The 16,076-nt window shown below is 48.2% G+C and overlaps 1 protein-coding gene across 1 annotated transcript; it reads right to left on the bottom strand.

Moving 5' to 3' along the window:
- Positions 1–221: 221 nt before the first annotated feature.
- On the bottom strand, positions 222–3,742 carry LOC138728603 (perilipin-3-like; the record flags this gene model as incomplete). The annotated part of the gene is made up of 7 exons (XM_069872102.1): positions 222–635; positions 744–863; positions 992–1,191; positions 1,399–1,654; positions 1,896–1,978; positions 2,771–2,966; positions 3,662–3,742. Coding segments are annotated over 7 exons (1,350 nt in total), but the record flags the coding sequence as incomplete, so codon positions are not given.
- Positions 3,743–16,076: the final 12,334 nt, after the last annotated feature.

Raw genomic sequence — 16,076 nt, 5'->3', positions numbered from 1 at the left:
GGAGCATTGCAGAGCTTCAACTCAGTTGTTCTCACACAGGGCTCAGCTACCATTTCCAACAGTAGCTGAAAGCACTTGAAAGTGACCCTGCTACTTCCACCATCTTCCTTAAAAGCTCCTAAGGTTTTATTCACCAGTACTCATTATCCAAGATGGGACACACAATTAAGGCCAAGCCCTCACCAGAGCTATGCAAGGCAGGTCTGTGCTCATGACCTTCTTCATATGATGGTAGTGGAAGCCTCACGATCCCCTGCTCCAGCTGTTTCCACCTCCTTCTCCTGTAAGGGTTCCTCCTCCTGTGAGGCTTCAACCACCTCCTCCCTGGGGGAGAAAGGTCCCACCAGCCAGGACAGAGGAGTGTTGTTTTTCAGATAGTCCAGCAGCTCCTCCATGTACTCCTGAATCACAGCCAGCTTCCTCCGACTCTGAGTCAAGACACTGCTGGACAAGTCTTGGAAGGAGTTTGCTGCTGAGAAAGAGGCATGAAGCTCCTCTACAGTACTAAGAGTTTGTTTCACCTTATCTTGAAGGCTTGAGGGAAGGCCTCGAACTGCAGACACTATTTTGCAGCAGGTGATTTGCAGCTGCTGTGTGATCCTGCATGCCATAAGTAGGGCCAGAGACTCCATCTCCTGGGGGGAGGCAGAAGGGAGAATATCAGAAGAGCGAGTTACTACCAAAAAATATTAAAGAAGCCAAGGGAGTGGCCAGTGCCCTTTGCTTCCCTCCCCAGGAGGTACCTCTGGCTCTGCAGATCTTTCATCCCCACCCTCTTCAGAAAACTTCCTGCTCCAGTCCAGCCACATCTGGTGTAGTTTCTCCTGCACCTTTTGATTAAATCCTTGTTTAAACACTTCAATCTGTTGCAGGGGAAGATCACAGAGTCAAGACAGATCTGCTGGTGGACACAACTCTTCATCACAGCAATGAAGTTAAGACCAGGTCAATGATTTGGTCCCTTCCTTCCAAGAGACTGGATTGTACCTACCAACTCGATGACGCAGCGAAGGTGCGCAAGGGCCTCCTGCATGCCCTGCCAGACCCGCTTCATTTTGTCTGTTGAGTGCAGGTAGGCAAATAAGCGAATTTCATCAGAAAGAGACCCCAGCCGCACAAAGTACCTCCTCTTCTCCTGCTGCTGCTCCACAGACATAATGTCTGCACCCTCCTCAGTTGCTGCCAGTTTGGCTGAGGAAAGAGATGGTATCAGTCAGCAACAGACCAGAGAGGCTCACCACATAGTAAACAAGCACCAGCAGATCTTGGACTAGGAGCCAGGTAGCCTCCAGGATGGCACTTATTAGACCTATTCCAGAGCAGTGAGGTGAGGAACAGAGCTGACCATCCCCAGTTTGACAGCTCCCATTAAAAACAGTCACGAAACTGTTCCCTTACCTAGTTCCTCATTACCAATAGGGAGAGAGATGTTTTCTGTTCTATCAAGCACAGCTTCTGCTTCACTTGCAGGTGCCTGTCCCACTGTGGAGTCCACAACCATCTCCAAACTGCTGGTCACAGCAGATCTGGCAGCTTCCACACCACTCTGAAGAGCATCCTTAGTTACATCCATCACCTCTGTTACTCTGCTGCTCACAGCATCTTTTGCATCAGCCACTCTGGATGACACCAGCTCTTTTGTGTCAGAGATAACCTGTGACAGAGGAGCCTTATGTCAGATAAGGGATTGGGTCCACTCCTAATTGCACCAAGAGCTCAATTAGCATAGTGTCTGCTACACATTCTAGGAGTGTCTGCACACTCCTACAGGAGCTTGCACCATGCACCTAGGAGTAAGTTCACTCCTATGAGGAGCTACTTCACTCTCAAGGTTAGAAACCCCACAAAACCAAGCCCCTCTGCCAGCCAGGGACAGCAAAGCCTATAATTCTTACCTGTTCCACTGGCTTTTGAAGGAGGGGGAGCCTTTCCCCTAGTTTATTCAAACCCTTGGAGGCATAATCACTTGCTGCAGTAACTGAAAAGAAAGTGTCAAAACTTGGTTTTCTGCAAATCCATATCAAGTTCCACCTCTCTGGGAATGTTACTCTGCAGGAAGCCTAGATAAGTCTCCATCCAGATGACCAGGCCAGGTATGTTTTAAGATGAATTTGTAGAGCAGCTTGTCTTGATCACCTCCTAGATCTGGTCAGTTTGATAGCAGCCAGTTTCCACTTCTACAAATACAGAGACTCCCTCCTGCAGCTTCCTGAGCCTTTAACTAAGAGGACACAGAGCTCTCATCTCTGCCTAAGCCTACATATCCCAAGGATCCAGAATCACATAGTAACTGGTGATGCCCACTCTGGGGTTAGAGTGAACTGACCAGTCACATACCATTTTGACAGACACTTGCCACTAGGAACAGTCCCTCTCTCTCCCTAAGAGTTTGGAGCTTTTTCTTAGAAGCCACAGTCATGTTCTTTAAGGGACATGGCAAAGAACACCTTCAGATGTTAAGTGTCCTCCAAAGGGAAGTTTTTTCCTTGCAGCCACCATGAGCCTGTAAGAACCCAACTATAAGCATCAGCCATCTAATATTTTGGACCCTGCAACATCAATTTCAGGCAAGTCAGAGCCAAGACCTGGATGCCCATCACACTACCTAGACTAAGACTCCGCTTTTTAGCCTTACTTGTAAGCCAGGAGTCATTCTTTTAGTGCAGTAATGCAGAAGTCACCCCCACACCCTAGGACTCGTTCCAGAGCTGGAAGGAGCCAAAGAATCCCTCAGAAGCAGGTGCAAACCTGCCCTTCCACAAGGGATTACCATGAGGCTCCAGCGTGGTCAGAACTGGTTGCACACAACTGGCTGTGGCTTCTGTCACACTCTTCACTCCTTTCTCTGCTGCATTGCACACAGATCTGAGGTAGTGGTGACTCTCCTTAGCAGAGGCATAAGCTGTAGAAACCACATCACAGGCAGAGCTGACCAAGGTCAGGTTAGCCACCTGATTTACCGCATCCTAGAAGATTAAAACAAAAAAAACATGAAGCTTGCAATGACAACCCTGAGCTTCCTATGCAGTTTTGCCCCCAAACTTGTTTGCCTGCTTGAGCAAGCAAGACTTGCCTTTCTTGGACACTTTAAAGTCTAAAACTCAATTGTGAAATAAGCTGTGGAGTATTGCCGCTTATGGTTGTTCCATTGTAGAAAGGCCTTCTTCTAGCCAAACACTGCCCGAGGGCCAGCTGAGTTTGTGAGCAACCTCAATATTTCTGCACCCATATCCAGCTCCAGTTTACTTGGTATAGCTATTTAACAGGGTAATACCCCAAGGAAAGGTTCATCAGACAGGACCAAGGTGGTTTTAAGTTGATAGACTTCATGCTAGTCAGAAGAAGCATGTTGATCCTCATGAGAGTCAAGCATATTCAGCAGGCTTCCACGCTGCTGAAAAACAGGAACCTTTCTATAGAAGCACTGCCTGCAGCAAGCCAGGACCTTGAATACAAACACCTTTCCTAGCCAAGAATCAGGCTATTTTGCTTAGCCTAGAAGGTCAGCGGATCTTCAGGTTTACTTTTTTGGCTGTGCTGCCACTCACATTTCCAGAAAGGAAACATTCCTCCCTTCAGGGAGGCACAGCCACAGCAAGACCTTCTCCTCACAGGCACATCCAGGAGCTGACACTTATCACATCTTACTTAGAGCACTTACCTGCTGCTCCTCTCCCTTCACCTCCAAGGAACTCTTGGGAGCTTCCTCTTTGTCAGGCAAAGCAGAGGCCATTGCAGCTGAAATGCAAGTAGCACCATGGTTTTAGAAAGAGTAGAAGACAAAGTAGCATCCACAGGACTTCCCTTCCTAGGGGACACTTCCCTCAAACCTCATTAACAGGTAGCAAAGTAACTTCTTCCTCTAAAGGAAGATTCCCAGAAGAGGCCTCTTCCCACTGCAGAAGGAAGGAATCTGTGCTCCTCGCAAAGACACCTAGTTTTTCAGTTTGACGTGGGTTATGATAATCAGAGGAATGGAGACAACCAAGTCCTCCCTTACCCAAAGAGCTATCATCCTAGAGATCACCTAGTGCTTATTATCAATGTATTTAGAAGTCATTGGGTTCCTCCTTCTTCCCCACTAAGGCTTTGAGGAAGCCTTGCATTACAGAGGTAGTAACCACAGAACTGGGATAGGGTGAAAAGCAGCTCAAGAAGCTGCCCTGGGTTAACAAACCCAACCAGAAGCAGCACAGGTTGTATCTAACCTTTCAGGCATGACCACAAGCAACCTTCTATGAGCCAATACTAATTTCATTAAATAATTAACCCAGGTAAGAAACATCTAAAGATGAACTAGGAGTTCAAAGAACAGTTACAGCCTTAAGACTTGAGAACAGTACCTTTGTTTTTGCCCAATTGCAGTAAGCAGACCACCAATAAGGTAGAACCAAACACCACACGACCATACAATGCCCCTGCTCTACCTTTTTATACTGGCTGGGGAGGTGGGGGTGAGGCAGGATCCTCTGTGACTGACAGCTCTGGGAAGCAGCAGAGAGGAGCCAGGCTCTGTCCTGGCCAGTTAGGGGTGGAATGGGGTGGAGATGGGACCTGCTGTTGCTCATTAATTACTCTGTAATCAGACACCTTGCCCTGTGTACAGGAGCTCCCTTCAGAGGCCAGCGCTCCTGCAAAATGAGAGGTATTACACGCATGGACCAGCAGCCTCCGTCATCACACACCATCTGGAAGTGGCAATTTGGGTTTTTTTCCTCTTTATGATGGAAAACAATAACCAGAAAAGAAAAACAAATCAATTAAATCCAGAGAAGGACTTCACACCTAATGTGGGATTCCTATTGCTTTCACCTGCTAGTGCTTAGTGTTTAATGATTGAAGCAGCTGCTCAGTTGCTGCCTAATCTTAGAAGTACTGGAACCCAAGTTTCTCATCTTGAAGTCCCAGGGAGCCCAGCCTCTTTACACTTTCCCTGAGGGCGTGCAGGGTGTGCATCCTGTGCACGAGATTGATTAGTAGCCAAGTTAGAGCCTCTCTGCTTGGCTCCAGTGTGTACCTCCCCCTCAGACACCCCACTTTCCTTCAAACACAAGTTTACAACAGCCCACTGATCTCTGCATGCTTTGGGGAGTTTGCAGCTTCCATTAATCCCTGTGCTGGGAGGAATTCAGACTCCTGGCAGCCTGAGGGCGTGCCAGCTGTGGTCCTTCCCCTGCAGCAGAGCTTCACCTTATTGCAGAAAGACCCTTCCAGTTCAATCGGTCTTGGATTGTGCAGGAACCTGCCTTGTGGTTGTGAGCAACGTTAGCGGGAAGAGGGAAGCTGGTGGTGTCTGGGTCCTGGATGGACTCTCCCTATGTGTGTTCTACTGATTTTACAATACAGTAGTATTGAAAATGGCTCTTGTTTACTTTACAGAGGAACAATTATACTGAACAAGCCGCTCCAGGAGCAGTGAGCTTCCTATGGAAGTGTGTCTTCAGGCATCTTTTTTCCAGCCTCCCTGATGAGTGACTCACACCATGTCTTACTCTTCAAAGGAGGCATTGCCATGGACCCCTCTCCTCCTGGGCCACCTCTTTGCCTTATTTTATTGGGATCTTGAGGCCCTTGATGTTCTTTAAACCTGAAATCAACTGAGCAGTTCATGTATCATAGGAGGAAAGGGAAAACCAATCGTCACACAAGTGCATGCAGACCATGGCTCTTCAACCTTCAAGAAATAAGGGCACAGTGGTGGGGACACAGCAGCTGATCAAGGGCAAATTGTTGACTTCCATTTGAAAATGGTGGAAGGGACTCCAAGCCTTTGTGAACAGTCCCTCCCCATCTTTCTTGCAGCCCCTTCAGGCACTGGAAGGTCACTATAAGATCTCCTTGGAGCCTTCTCTTCTTCAGGCTGAACAACCCCAACTCTCTCAGCCTGTCCTCATAAGGGAGGTGCTCCAGACTCCCACACAAGTAACTGCTTGTATTTTTGCATGAGGATATAATGGTTACTGGGTTTTGAGAGGAATAAATATGTGCTGAATATCTGCCAAACAAACTCTTAAAAATACCTAGGAAAAAAATATTTGACTGGATGATCCAAACAGACAATGATTTGATCGTTCCTGTTGCTTTAGAAATAGCTATGGGCATGTGTAAAGGCAGTTTTGTGTTCGTAGATAACACTATTGATAAGCAATAAGATTTGGGGCTATTTAAAGGCACTTCATTTCAAAGTTTGCCACAGCCATTCGTGGAGCAGTTTCTGTGTGTCTCTGTAGAGGTTATCTACAGGTCTCCATATGTCCCTGGATTCTGAACATTACGAGTAATTCAGTTGCTCTGGTACAATATGTACCAACGATCATAATTTTTACATTAAATATAAGGCATTAGCTGTGGTTTCTCAGGCATATTTAATGGTAAGCTCAGTGTTAGAAAAAGAAGAAAACACTTCTGAATGGCCCTGGCTGCACAAAGATCACAACATCATGCAGTTTTCTGGCCGATAAGCTTGAGTGATTGTGAGGATGCAAAATAAGCCTGCGGTAATGGCCAAGAAACTGCTGGCAACATGATGCTGGAGGCTAATCCTGTAAATGTGGATGTTCTGACACACCATCCCTCATCAGAGCTCACTGCCACCGTAATAGAGAACACAAGAGAAATCAGAGGCTAAATCCCTCTACATGTTCCCTTGTATCTTTTCTGTAAAAGAGGAGAAAAAACATCTGAGTATGAACTGTCCTCCAGACAAGCCCTGAAGCAGAGGTAAATGTCATGTCAGTTGATCCATCATCCCACAACGCCTCGAGGAAGGAGCAGTGTTTCTGCCATTTGCCTTGAGGTCTATCTCTCACTTTCTGCTTCGGACTGTGACGGCAGCATCCCTGAAATACGTTGTCCTCCTGCATGAGGAGCCGTGCACCCACCTCTCATTGCTCCTCACATCTGCAGTTATGAATGCCACGTGCAGCAGAGATAGCGTATCAAGAATGGAGCCCGAGATGGATCTTATGGTGCTGATTGGAGGACTTGGGGTGAGTCGGTCCTCCACCTGACAGAGTTTCTGGTAAGGCTTTGGATGGTCAGACTCACAATGATTTGTTGCCCCATACAGGGACAGAAGGGCGCTTGATGTCTCGAGATGTTCATGCAGTATTCTCTGCCTGAAGTGCATCTCCTGAGGATGTTTACATAAGAAATTGAATTTTGAACCTGTGGAAATGGGAGCTACCACTGCTTCCAACCATCATCCAGAATATGAGCTCCATCCAGCTCATCAGGACAGCACAAGCCCTCAAGGGACCCCTGACTCTCTCAGGAGGAGAGTTGCTTCTACTCTCTCACACTCATCAGGTGCACCAAGGCAGAGAATGATCAATCCTGAAATCCTCCAGTTTTCCCAGAAAACAAAATGACATTATTATTTCAGTTCCTGTGCTCCTGAGCTCGAGCTGCTGTGCAGTAGAAAGCCAAGAAGTTATATGTCCCTACTCACTCCCCATGGCGGCCATCAGAGGAAAGAACCATAGAATCATTTCAGCTGGAAGGAACCTTAAAGCCCAACCAATTCCACCCCAGTGCTAGGGACAGGGACACCTCCCACTGGATCAGGGGCTCCAAGCCCCATCCAACCTGGCCTGGAACACCTCCAGGGATGGGGCAGCCACCCCTGCTCTGGGCAACCTGGACCAGGGCCTCCCCACCCTCACAGCAAAACATTTCTCCATAAGATCTGGAAAAGCCAGCACCTCCGAGAAGGACAAGACAGAATGCTCCATTGGGTCAAGTGTCCTTGCATGGGCTGGGATGGTGGGTCAGGTCTGTCTGTGAGCTGGCAGCCAAGTTCTCAGCACCACAGGTGGATGCTCATCTGTGCCTGTTTGCAGCTAAAACCACCTCAGGCGATGCGTGTTTGTGCATGTGTGTGGCTGGGGAGGGGGTTTTCTTCCTATTCTTTGCTGAGGCCACCTGTTGCAAAGGAAGGATACTGCCCACAGTGGGGACAGGGAGAATACTAGTGCTGTTGTGCCATGAAGGATATAAATTGAGTGTAAATCCTGTGCACAAGTTACAGGAGGGAACTGATCCAACAGGTCGTGAGAGTCTGCTCCAGTGGGTGCAGGATAAATCAGGGAATCAGCCAGCTCGGTTGCTTTAAGAGGGCCAGAGCTAGCAGTTTATTCTGTCTCTGTGTTACATGGCAAGCGTTTGCACCGGTTGCAAATGAACTGTTGTTTCTGTGCTCATTATTGCACTGCTGTTTGAAGATCGCAGAGCGGTTGTGGAAGAGAAGGGCCCCAACCATGGCAGAGGGGAGCCTGCGGATGCTGTATCCATGACGACAGCTCCTGCCACTTTCAAACATTCGACATCAATTACAGGCAGGCTTCCCAGGGCTAATGATGGGAATAGGGAAGCTGGAGCACTGGGCTGGACTTGGGGACGACTGTGGGATACTGTCCTCAGTTCTGCCAGCTGCCTGTGGGGTCACTTTCTCTGAGGTTGCTGGGCTCTGTGTCTCAGCTTCTCCATCTTTAAAATGGTGATCATGATTTTGACCTTTTTCCACAACACGTTTCGTGATCTGCTGATGAAAAGTGCCAGGCGAGAGCTAGGGATTACTGATAATAAATTCCGCACGACTTTGGGTTTGTGCAGCAAAGGTTTTGGTAGCAAGCAGGTCTACATGGGTTGAGGCTGCTGGAGACTGGTAGGAGCTCCTGGGAGCTGGAGTTGGCCGGCTCTGGGGCAGACACACCTCTGGCCAAGGCCAAGCAACAGTGGTAACACCTCTGTGATAATACATTTAAGAAGAAGTTAAAACCAGTGGAGAGAGAGGGGAGGAAGGGAGGAAGGTGTAGACCTTCCCCCCTACCTGCAGCTGGACTGCCACTTGTTTCTTGGACCAGTTGTGCCAGTCCAACCTGTCAGGGCAGCAGGGACAGAGAAGCGAAATGCAGGGGAAACAGCCCTGCGGACACCAAATGTGAGAGAAACAACTATGCAGGCAGCAGATGTGAGGGAAAGAGCACTGCAGAGAACACTGAGGTCAGTGAAAAAGGAGGGGAAGAATGTACTCCAGACAGCCAAGCACACGTTCTCCTGAAGCCCATAGAGGAGGTAATGGTAAAGCAGGCTGTCACCATGCAACCCCTGAGGAGTCCCAACGGTGCATATACCCACTCCGCAGTCTGTGGAGGAATCCATGCTGGAGAAGGTGGGGGTGTCTGAAGGAGGCTGGGACCCCATAGGAAGGTGCACTAGAGCAGGTCATGGAAGACTGCAGTCCATGGGAAGGACTCGCATCAGAGGAGTTCGTGGAGGACGGTCTTGTGGAGGAACACTGTGCTGGAGCAGAGGAAGAGGGTGGGTGAGGAGTCCTCTCACTGAGGAGGAAGGAGCAGCAGAGACGACATATGATCATAGAATCATAGAATAACCAGGTTGGAAGAGACCCACCGGATCATCGAGTCCAACCGTTCCTATCAATCACTAAACCATGTCCCTCAGCACCTCATCCACCCGTCCCTTAAACCCCTCCAGGGAAGGTGAATCAACCCCCTCCCTGGGCAGCCTCTGCCAGTGCCCAATGACCCTTTCTGTGAAAAAATTTTTCCTAATGTCCAGCCTAAACCTCCCCTGATGGAGCTTGAGGCCATTCCCTCTCGTCCTGTCCCCTGTCACTTGGGAGAAGAGCCCAGCTCCCTCCTCTCCACAACCTCCTTTCAGGTAGTTGGAGAGAGCAATGAGGTCACCCCTCAGCCTCCTCTTCTCCAGGCTAAACACCCCCAGCTCTCTCAGCCGTTCCTCATAAGGCCTGTTCTCCAGCCCTTTCACCAGCTTTGTTGCTCTTCTCTGGACTCGCTCCAGAGCCTCAACATCCTTCTTGTGGTGAGGGGCCCAGAACTGAACACAGTATTCGAGGAGTGGTCTCACCAGTGCCGAATACAGAGGGAGAAGAACCTCCCTGGCCCTGCTGGCCACGCCGTTTCTGATCCAAGCCAAGATGCCATTGGCCTTCTTGGCCACCTGGGCCACTGCTGGCTCATGTTCAGTCGCTGTCAACCAACACCCCCAGGTCCCTCTCCTCCAGGCAGCTTTCCAGCCAGACTTCTCCTAGTCTGTAGCACTGCATAGGGTTGTTGTGCCCCTAGTGCAGGACTCGGCACTTGGCCTTGTTAAACCTCATCCCATTGGACTCAGCCCTGTGGTCCAGCCTGTTCAGATCCCTTTGCAGAGCCTCCCGACCCTCCAGCAGATCAACACTTCCACCCAGCTTAGTGTCATCCACAAACTTGCTAAGGGTGCACTCGATGCCTTCATCCAGGTCATTGATAAAGACATTGAACAGGGCTGGACCCAGCACTGAGCCCTGGGGAACCCCACTTGTCTCTGGCCTCCAGCTGGATTTCACACCATTTCCCACCACTCTCTGGGCCCGGCCAGCCAACCAGTTTTCCACCCAGGAGAGTGTGCGCCTGTCCAGCCCAGAGGTGACAGTTCCCGAAGCAGAACGCTGTGAAAAACTGTGTCAAAGGCTTTACTGAAGTCCAGGAAGATCCATCCACAGCCTTTCCCTCATCCAGCAGCCGAGTCACTTTGTCATAGAAGGCGATCAGGTTAGTCTGGCAAGACCTGCCTTTTGTGAACCCATGTTGACTGGGCCTGATCACCCGGTTCTCTTGCATGTGCTTCATGATAGCACTCAAGATCACCCGCTCCATGACTTTCCCTGGCACTGAGGTCAGACTGACAGGCCTGTAGTTTTCTGGGTCCTCCCTGCGACCCTGATGAACTGACCACAACCACCATCCCCCATCCTCCTGTGCCACTGGAGGGGAGGAGATGGAGAATTCATGAGTAATGAGCAGAGACCTCATTGCTCTCTACAACTGCCTGAAAGGAGGTTGTGGAGAGGAGGGAGCTGGGCTCTTCTCCCAAGTGACAGGGGACAGGACAAGAGGGAATGGCCTCAAGTTCCGCCAGGGGAAGTTCAGGCTGGACATTAGGAAAAAAAATTTCATGGAAAGGGTCATTGGGCACTGGCAGAGGCTGCCCAGGGAGGGGGTTGAGTCACATTCCCTGGAGGGGTTTAAGGGACGGGTGGATGAGGTGCTGAGGGACATGGTTTAGTGATTGATAGGAATGGTTGGACTTGATAATCCAGTGGGTCTTTTCCAACCTGGTGATTCTATGATTCTATGAAAAGTTAATTCTGGGAGGAAGGGAGGGGTGGCAGAAGGTGTCCCTTTTAGGATTTGGCTTTGCTTCTCAATGTCTTGTTCTTCCCCAAGTCGAGTCTGTTTTGCCCATGATGGTAATCAGTGAATGATCCTTCCCTGTCCTTATCTCAACCCATGATTTTTGCCATTGTTTCTTTCTATTCTCCTCTCCAATGAGACTCAGAAGGGGGAGGACTGAGTGAACAACTACGTGACTCTGTTGCCCACTCGGGCTAGTGGCCACATGGCTATTTGCTGCCAGCTGAGGGAGCTCAAAACCATGACACACCTTTACCATTAGAAAGGCAGTTCCTGCTCAAGTCAAGCCACAGTCCCCTTAACCAGAGTTTCTCTTTGCAGACCAGGCCAGCACCAGTTTCCAAGTCCTTGGATTTGCTTCCCTCCAAGAGGAGGAGTCATGTTCAGTCTCTGATGTGGGATGTGCCTATGCAGGAGCTCAACTCAAGCATGTATACAGAGCTGTCAGGACGACAAGCTGGGCTCCACTGCTCATCAAATCTTGCTCCTTCATCTGAGACCTGGGTGAATTACATATAATGGCTGTATGAAAGAGGTGTCCATCCCCTGAGAAGGTGCCACCAGCTGCCTTCCACCAGCACCCCTTTTAGCTGGACCAGGACTTTCAGGCCAGCTGGACCATGGGGCAGCTCCAAGCCAAAGCGGGCAATAGCAGGTACCCACAGGAGACCACCCAAAAGCCTCCAACAGCATCCTTAGCTCAAAGGTTGACACCTGGCTAACCATGCCAGCTTTCAGTGTGGCAAATGGATCTGGAGGACTTGCATGATGCATGCGCACAGCACAGGTTATTGCTCTTCAACCAAGTAAAATAGGAGGTTTGAGTGTCCCTCTCTGCAGCACACTTGCTAAGATTATACTGGCCTCTTTCAATCATCGCTCTATCATGCGATCAGCAGGTAACCTAGGCCCAATATTTGAAGAGGGTGCCCACTAAACTGTCAGAAAGAGCCTTCAGAAACATCATTTGAAATCTCTTCCATAAAGTAAACAGGAGCTTGAAATATGTACAAAGCACAGAAGAATAGGCTCTAGCAGCACATTTTGAAAATCAGTGCTTTAGGCAATCTCCTTAGCAGCTTGTTAGATGGTTTATAAGTGTCCTTCCCAGTTCCAGAAGAAATAATACTACTAATGATTGTGTCAGATACAAAATAATCTCACAGCCTTTTTTGTCTGCAAGCTTTCCAGTTGCAATAAATCATGTGTCCTTCTATGCAGCTGAAGGAGTCCAAAACTCGTAGTAGAGACAGCTCAGTTGGTAAAAAAAATAGAAAGGTCTCCAGGCCCATCTTTTTCTGCATTAGTTCCAGCCGATACTTTGTTTGCCTTAGCAAGTCAGGCACTTGCTGAGCTGTGATCCCTTCTTATTAGCACGGCTGAGCGCTCTCTGGGATGCCAGGAGGACGTGTTAGCATGGAGCATAGACAAGCATCATGGGGGAATTGAGACATACCTGCGTGTTTCCCTGATCTGCAAAGTGAACTGGTGTCCCCAAGAGAAAGGATGGACAGCCAAGCTTCCCCAGTGGGGTGGTGGGGTAGTTGCCCTGGCAGTGGGAGCTATGGCACCAGAGGTATCCCTTCAATAGAGAAGCAATTTGCAAGTCTGATGTATCCAGAGAGTGTTTTAACCAGTGAAATGTGGGAACCAGTGAGCTCCCTGCAAATACTTCTCTGCTTAGGACGATTGTTCTTGTGGACACAACCACACCTGAATGATTGCATCGGTCCACCAGAAAAAGCTTTCCTGCTGCCAACATCCTTAGGGGAAGCAAGGCAGAAGGGACATGAGTGCCTTTGTACCTTCTACCCAACAACGCACCTGTGAGAGGTTTACTGCTTTGAATTTGAAGATGGAATATCATATAGAAGAGGCAAACTCATTTTACACTTCTCCTTTGAAATGGTTAGTTTATTTCTAACAAAATGATCACAACCCAGGCTAGAGGTATTCAAAATACCCAGAAAAAAAACCAGTAAAAATTCACATTTCCAGGAGTCTTTTGAAACTCATTGTTGAATTTTCACTGTGGGTGATGGGGAAAAGGTCCCAGAAATGACTGTTCTTAAACCAAAAATAAAAAGATGCTTTGAAAAAAGAAGAGGATAATGATTCAGTGCTCGATGCAGTTACAGACCACAAATAAGTAACTCGCACTGCTCTGTTGATTGCATTCATCCTCTCTTTTTGTCCTGAATAATAGAACATCACTCCAGACTCCTGTGAAACGTAGGCTAAGGCCAACAGCTCTCCAGCAACAAGATTTGGTCTTTCATTGGTCTGCAGAGGACTAGAGGAAGGTGATGGCCTCTCCTGCTCCTCCTCCCTTGCAGGAGCTCCCTCCTGCTCAGTCCAGCTTGTTGCATATGCTGTTTCTGGCTGGGGTAGTTAGAGCTGCTCTGTCTACGCTGGTGGATGAGAGAGGACTCACCCAAGCCTGCATGATGAGAAACATGAGCATGGATGTCCCTTGATCACACATGGTCCCCAAACAATGGTACTCATGATGCTGGTTTATATCTCGTGACAAATTGCAGATCCTGGCTGAGCTTTATCTGGAACTCATGCGCTCTCCATCTGATCCTCTGGTGCCTGCTGGAGTCTGAGCCCGCATAATGATCTTTCCCTCAATTAGGATCCTTACACTGCCTTGTTCTTATCCGGCTGCCCATTCTTTCACAGTTTGTAAGAATTTAATTACCTTTGAACCCTCTTCCCTGTTCTGTAAGTTCTGATTGAAATTTAGCCATTGGATTCAGAAACTACAGTGTAGGGACAATTTAAAAACCCAAAGGAGAGTGTTACACAGCAATGTGAAATAATATATAACCCATTCGAGTTTAATTTACCCACAGCGCTTACAATTTTTGCCTATATATTAACTGATGTAATTTTTAGAAATTTATTCCAATCCTCTATGTCTCCCTTTTTTACTTTGAGCTGCCTGAAGCACCCGGTACCACCTGCTAGATGTTCCCTCTCAAGACCTGCCAGGGACCCCAAACTGGGAAGAGCGGCAGCCTCAGCTCCTAACCTTTTCAGTGTGTCTGCAGAGTAAAAAAATGCATTTCAAATGAGAAACAAAAGGTCAGAAACCAGAAATTGTGCAATTAACTACATTTAAATTTTTGCGTGTGGATATTTAATCTCTTAATTGTTAAAGCTACACCCGCACTCCTGTGCTTTGCCACAGATGTAAGTGGGCAACTCAAGTGTAATGAACTTCTTTGAGACACCATTTTCCACCTCTATTGTTTCCACTGCACTGCTCTCAGAGCGAGAGCAGTTGGGTATTATCCTAAGCTTTGGGTATTATCCTGCTTATTCTCCTGGTACAAGTTATTACAAACCCCTGTAAGGTCCTCAGATCCTTCATCCATGGCCATCCTTTCAGGGGATGGTGGGAAGCAGCCTGTGCCTCACATCAATCCATCATACACCATAGAATTATACGATAGTTTGGGATGGAAGGACTTTAAAGGTCAACCAGTTCCAACCCCCCTGCAATAGGCAGGGACACCTCCCACTGGATCAGGCTGCCCAAGGCCCATCCAACCTGGCCTTGAACACCTCCAGGGATGGGGCAGCCACAGCTTCCCTGGGCAACCTGGGCCAGTGCCTCACCACTCTCATCATGAAGAAATTCCTCCTTATGTCCAGCTTAAATCTTCCCCTCTCCAGTTTATACCCATTGTCCCTAGTCCTGTCACTACAAAACTTTGTAAACAATCCCTTCCCGGCTTTCTTGTAGCCCCTTCAGGTCATGGAGTCTCTTGTAGGCCCCTTCAGGTACTGGATAGTGTGAGCTTTTCTTTCTGTTAGAAAAGACTCCCAGTAACTGCAGACTGAGTGGATAAATGTGACTGTTTGGGACAGTTTGATGTTTTCAATCCTCCTGTATATTGTCTATTTTGGAAAGCACCTGACCTTTAGTGCCTTCTTCAAATTGTCTTCCTATTGTACCATTGACTGATCCCAAATGGATGTCTTCTATCCGTTTAGCACGGCTTGGCTTTCATGGGAGAATGATGATGCAGTCCTTGAGGTCTGAAAGCATCATTTTATAGAGGAGAACCTGTGTCATACTTCTTGGCAGGGAGACTGCGGGGTGGGTATTATTAAGTATGTAGATGGATCTGAATGGTTGGACTTGATGATCCAGTGGGTCTTTTCCAACCTAGTGTTTCTATGATTCTATGAATGGTGATTGTCCATGGTCGGCTGAATTCCAGTCGCCAAACACAAATGCAGGGGCTTTAGCCTTTGGTAGAGCATTTGCAAAGTGCTGCCACTGTTTAAGTGCAGTTGGTAGATTAATTTCACTGTGGTTCTATTTGCAGTTTAATGGCATCAGGGTTAGAATAGATTATAGCCAATCCATCCGGCCTCCAGCTTTAACTACAGGCCAGGTAGTGACTTTCACCAACATTTGAGGAACATCACTGGTATGCAAGCAGCAGCCTATGGACTGACCCAATTACTTTGCATTTGCATTTCAGAGCTGGTGGCCTGAAGGACAAAAGAGTTTAAATGCTTGGGTTTGCAAATAAACTTCCGATCTTATGATGCCAGCTAATCAAGATTGCTCAGAAATATAGAAATAAAGAGGAATTTCTTCACGATGAAAGTGGCGAGGAACTGGAAAAGGTTTCCCAGGGATGTTGTGGCTGCCCCAGCCCTGGAGGTGTTCCAGGCCAGGTTGTATGGGGCTTGGAGCAACCAGATCCAGTGGGAGGTGTCCCCGCCCATGGCAGGGGGATGGAACTGGATGATCTTTAAGGTCCCTTCCAACCCAAACTATTCTATGATTCTATAATTCTATGATGCCTGGCTTAGCTCTGCCTCTGGGAAGAGAAA

The sequence above is a fragment of the Phaenicophaeus curvirostris genome, chromosome 18, assembly GCF_032191515.1.
Source record: "Phaenicophaeus curvirostris isolate KB17595 chromosome 18, BPBGC_Pcur_1.0, whole genome shotgun sequence".
In the NCBI taxonomy this organism is placed as follows: domain Eukaryota; kingdom Metazoa; phylum Chordata; class Aves; order Cuculiformes; family Cuculidae; genus Phaenicophaeus; species Phaenicophaeus curvirostris.
The sequence above is the reverse complement of the archived record's forward strand: the minus strand, read 5'-3'. Positions and strand labels throughout refer to the sequence as shown.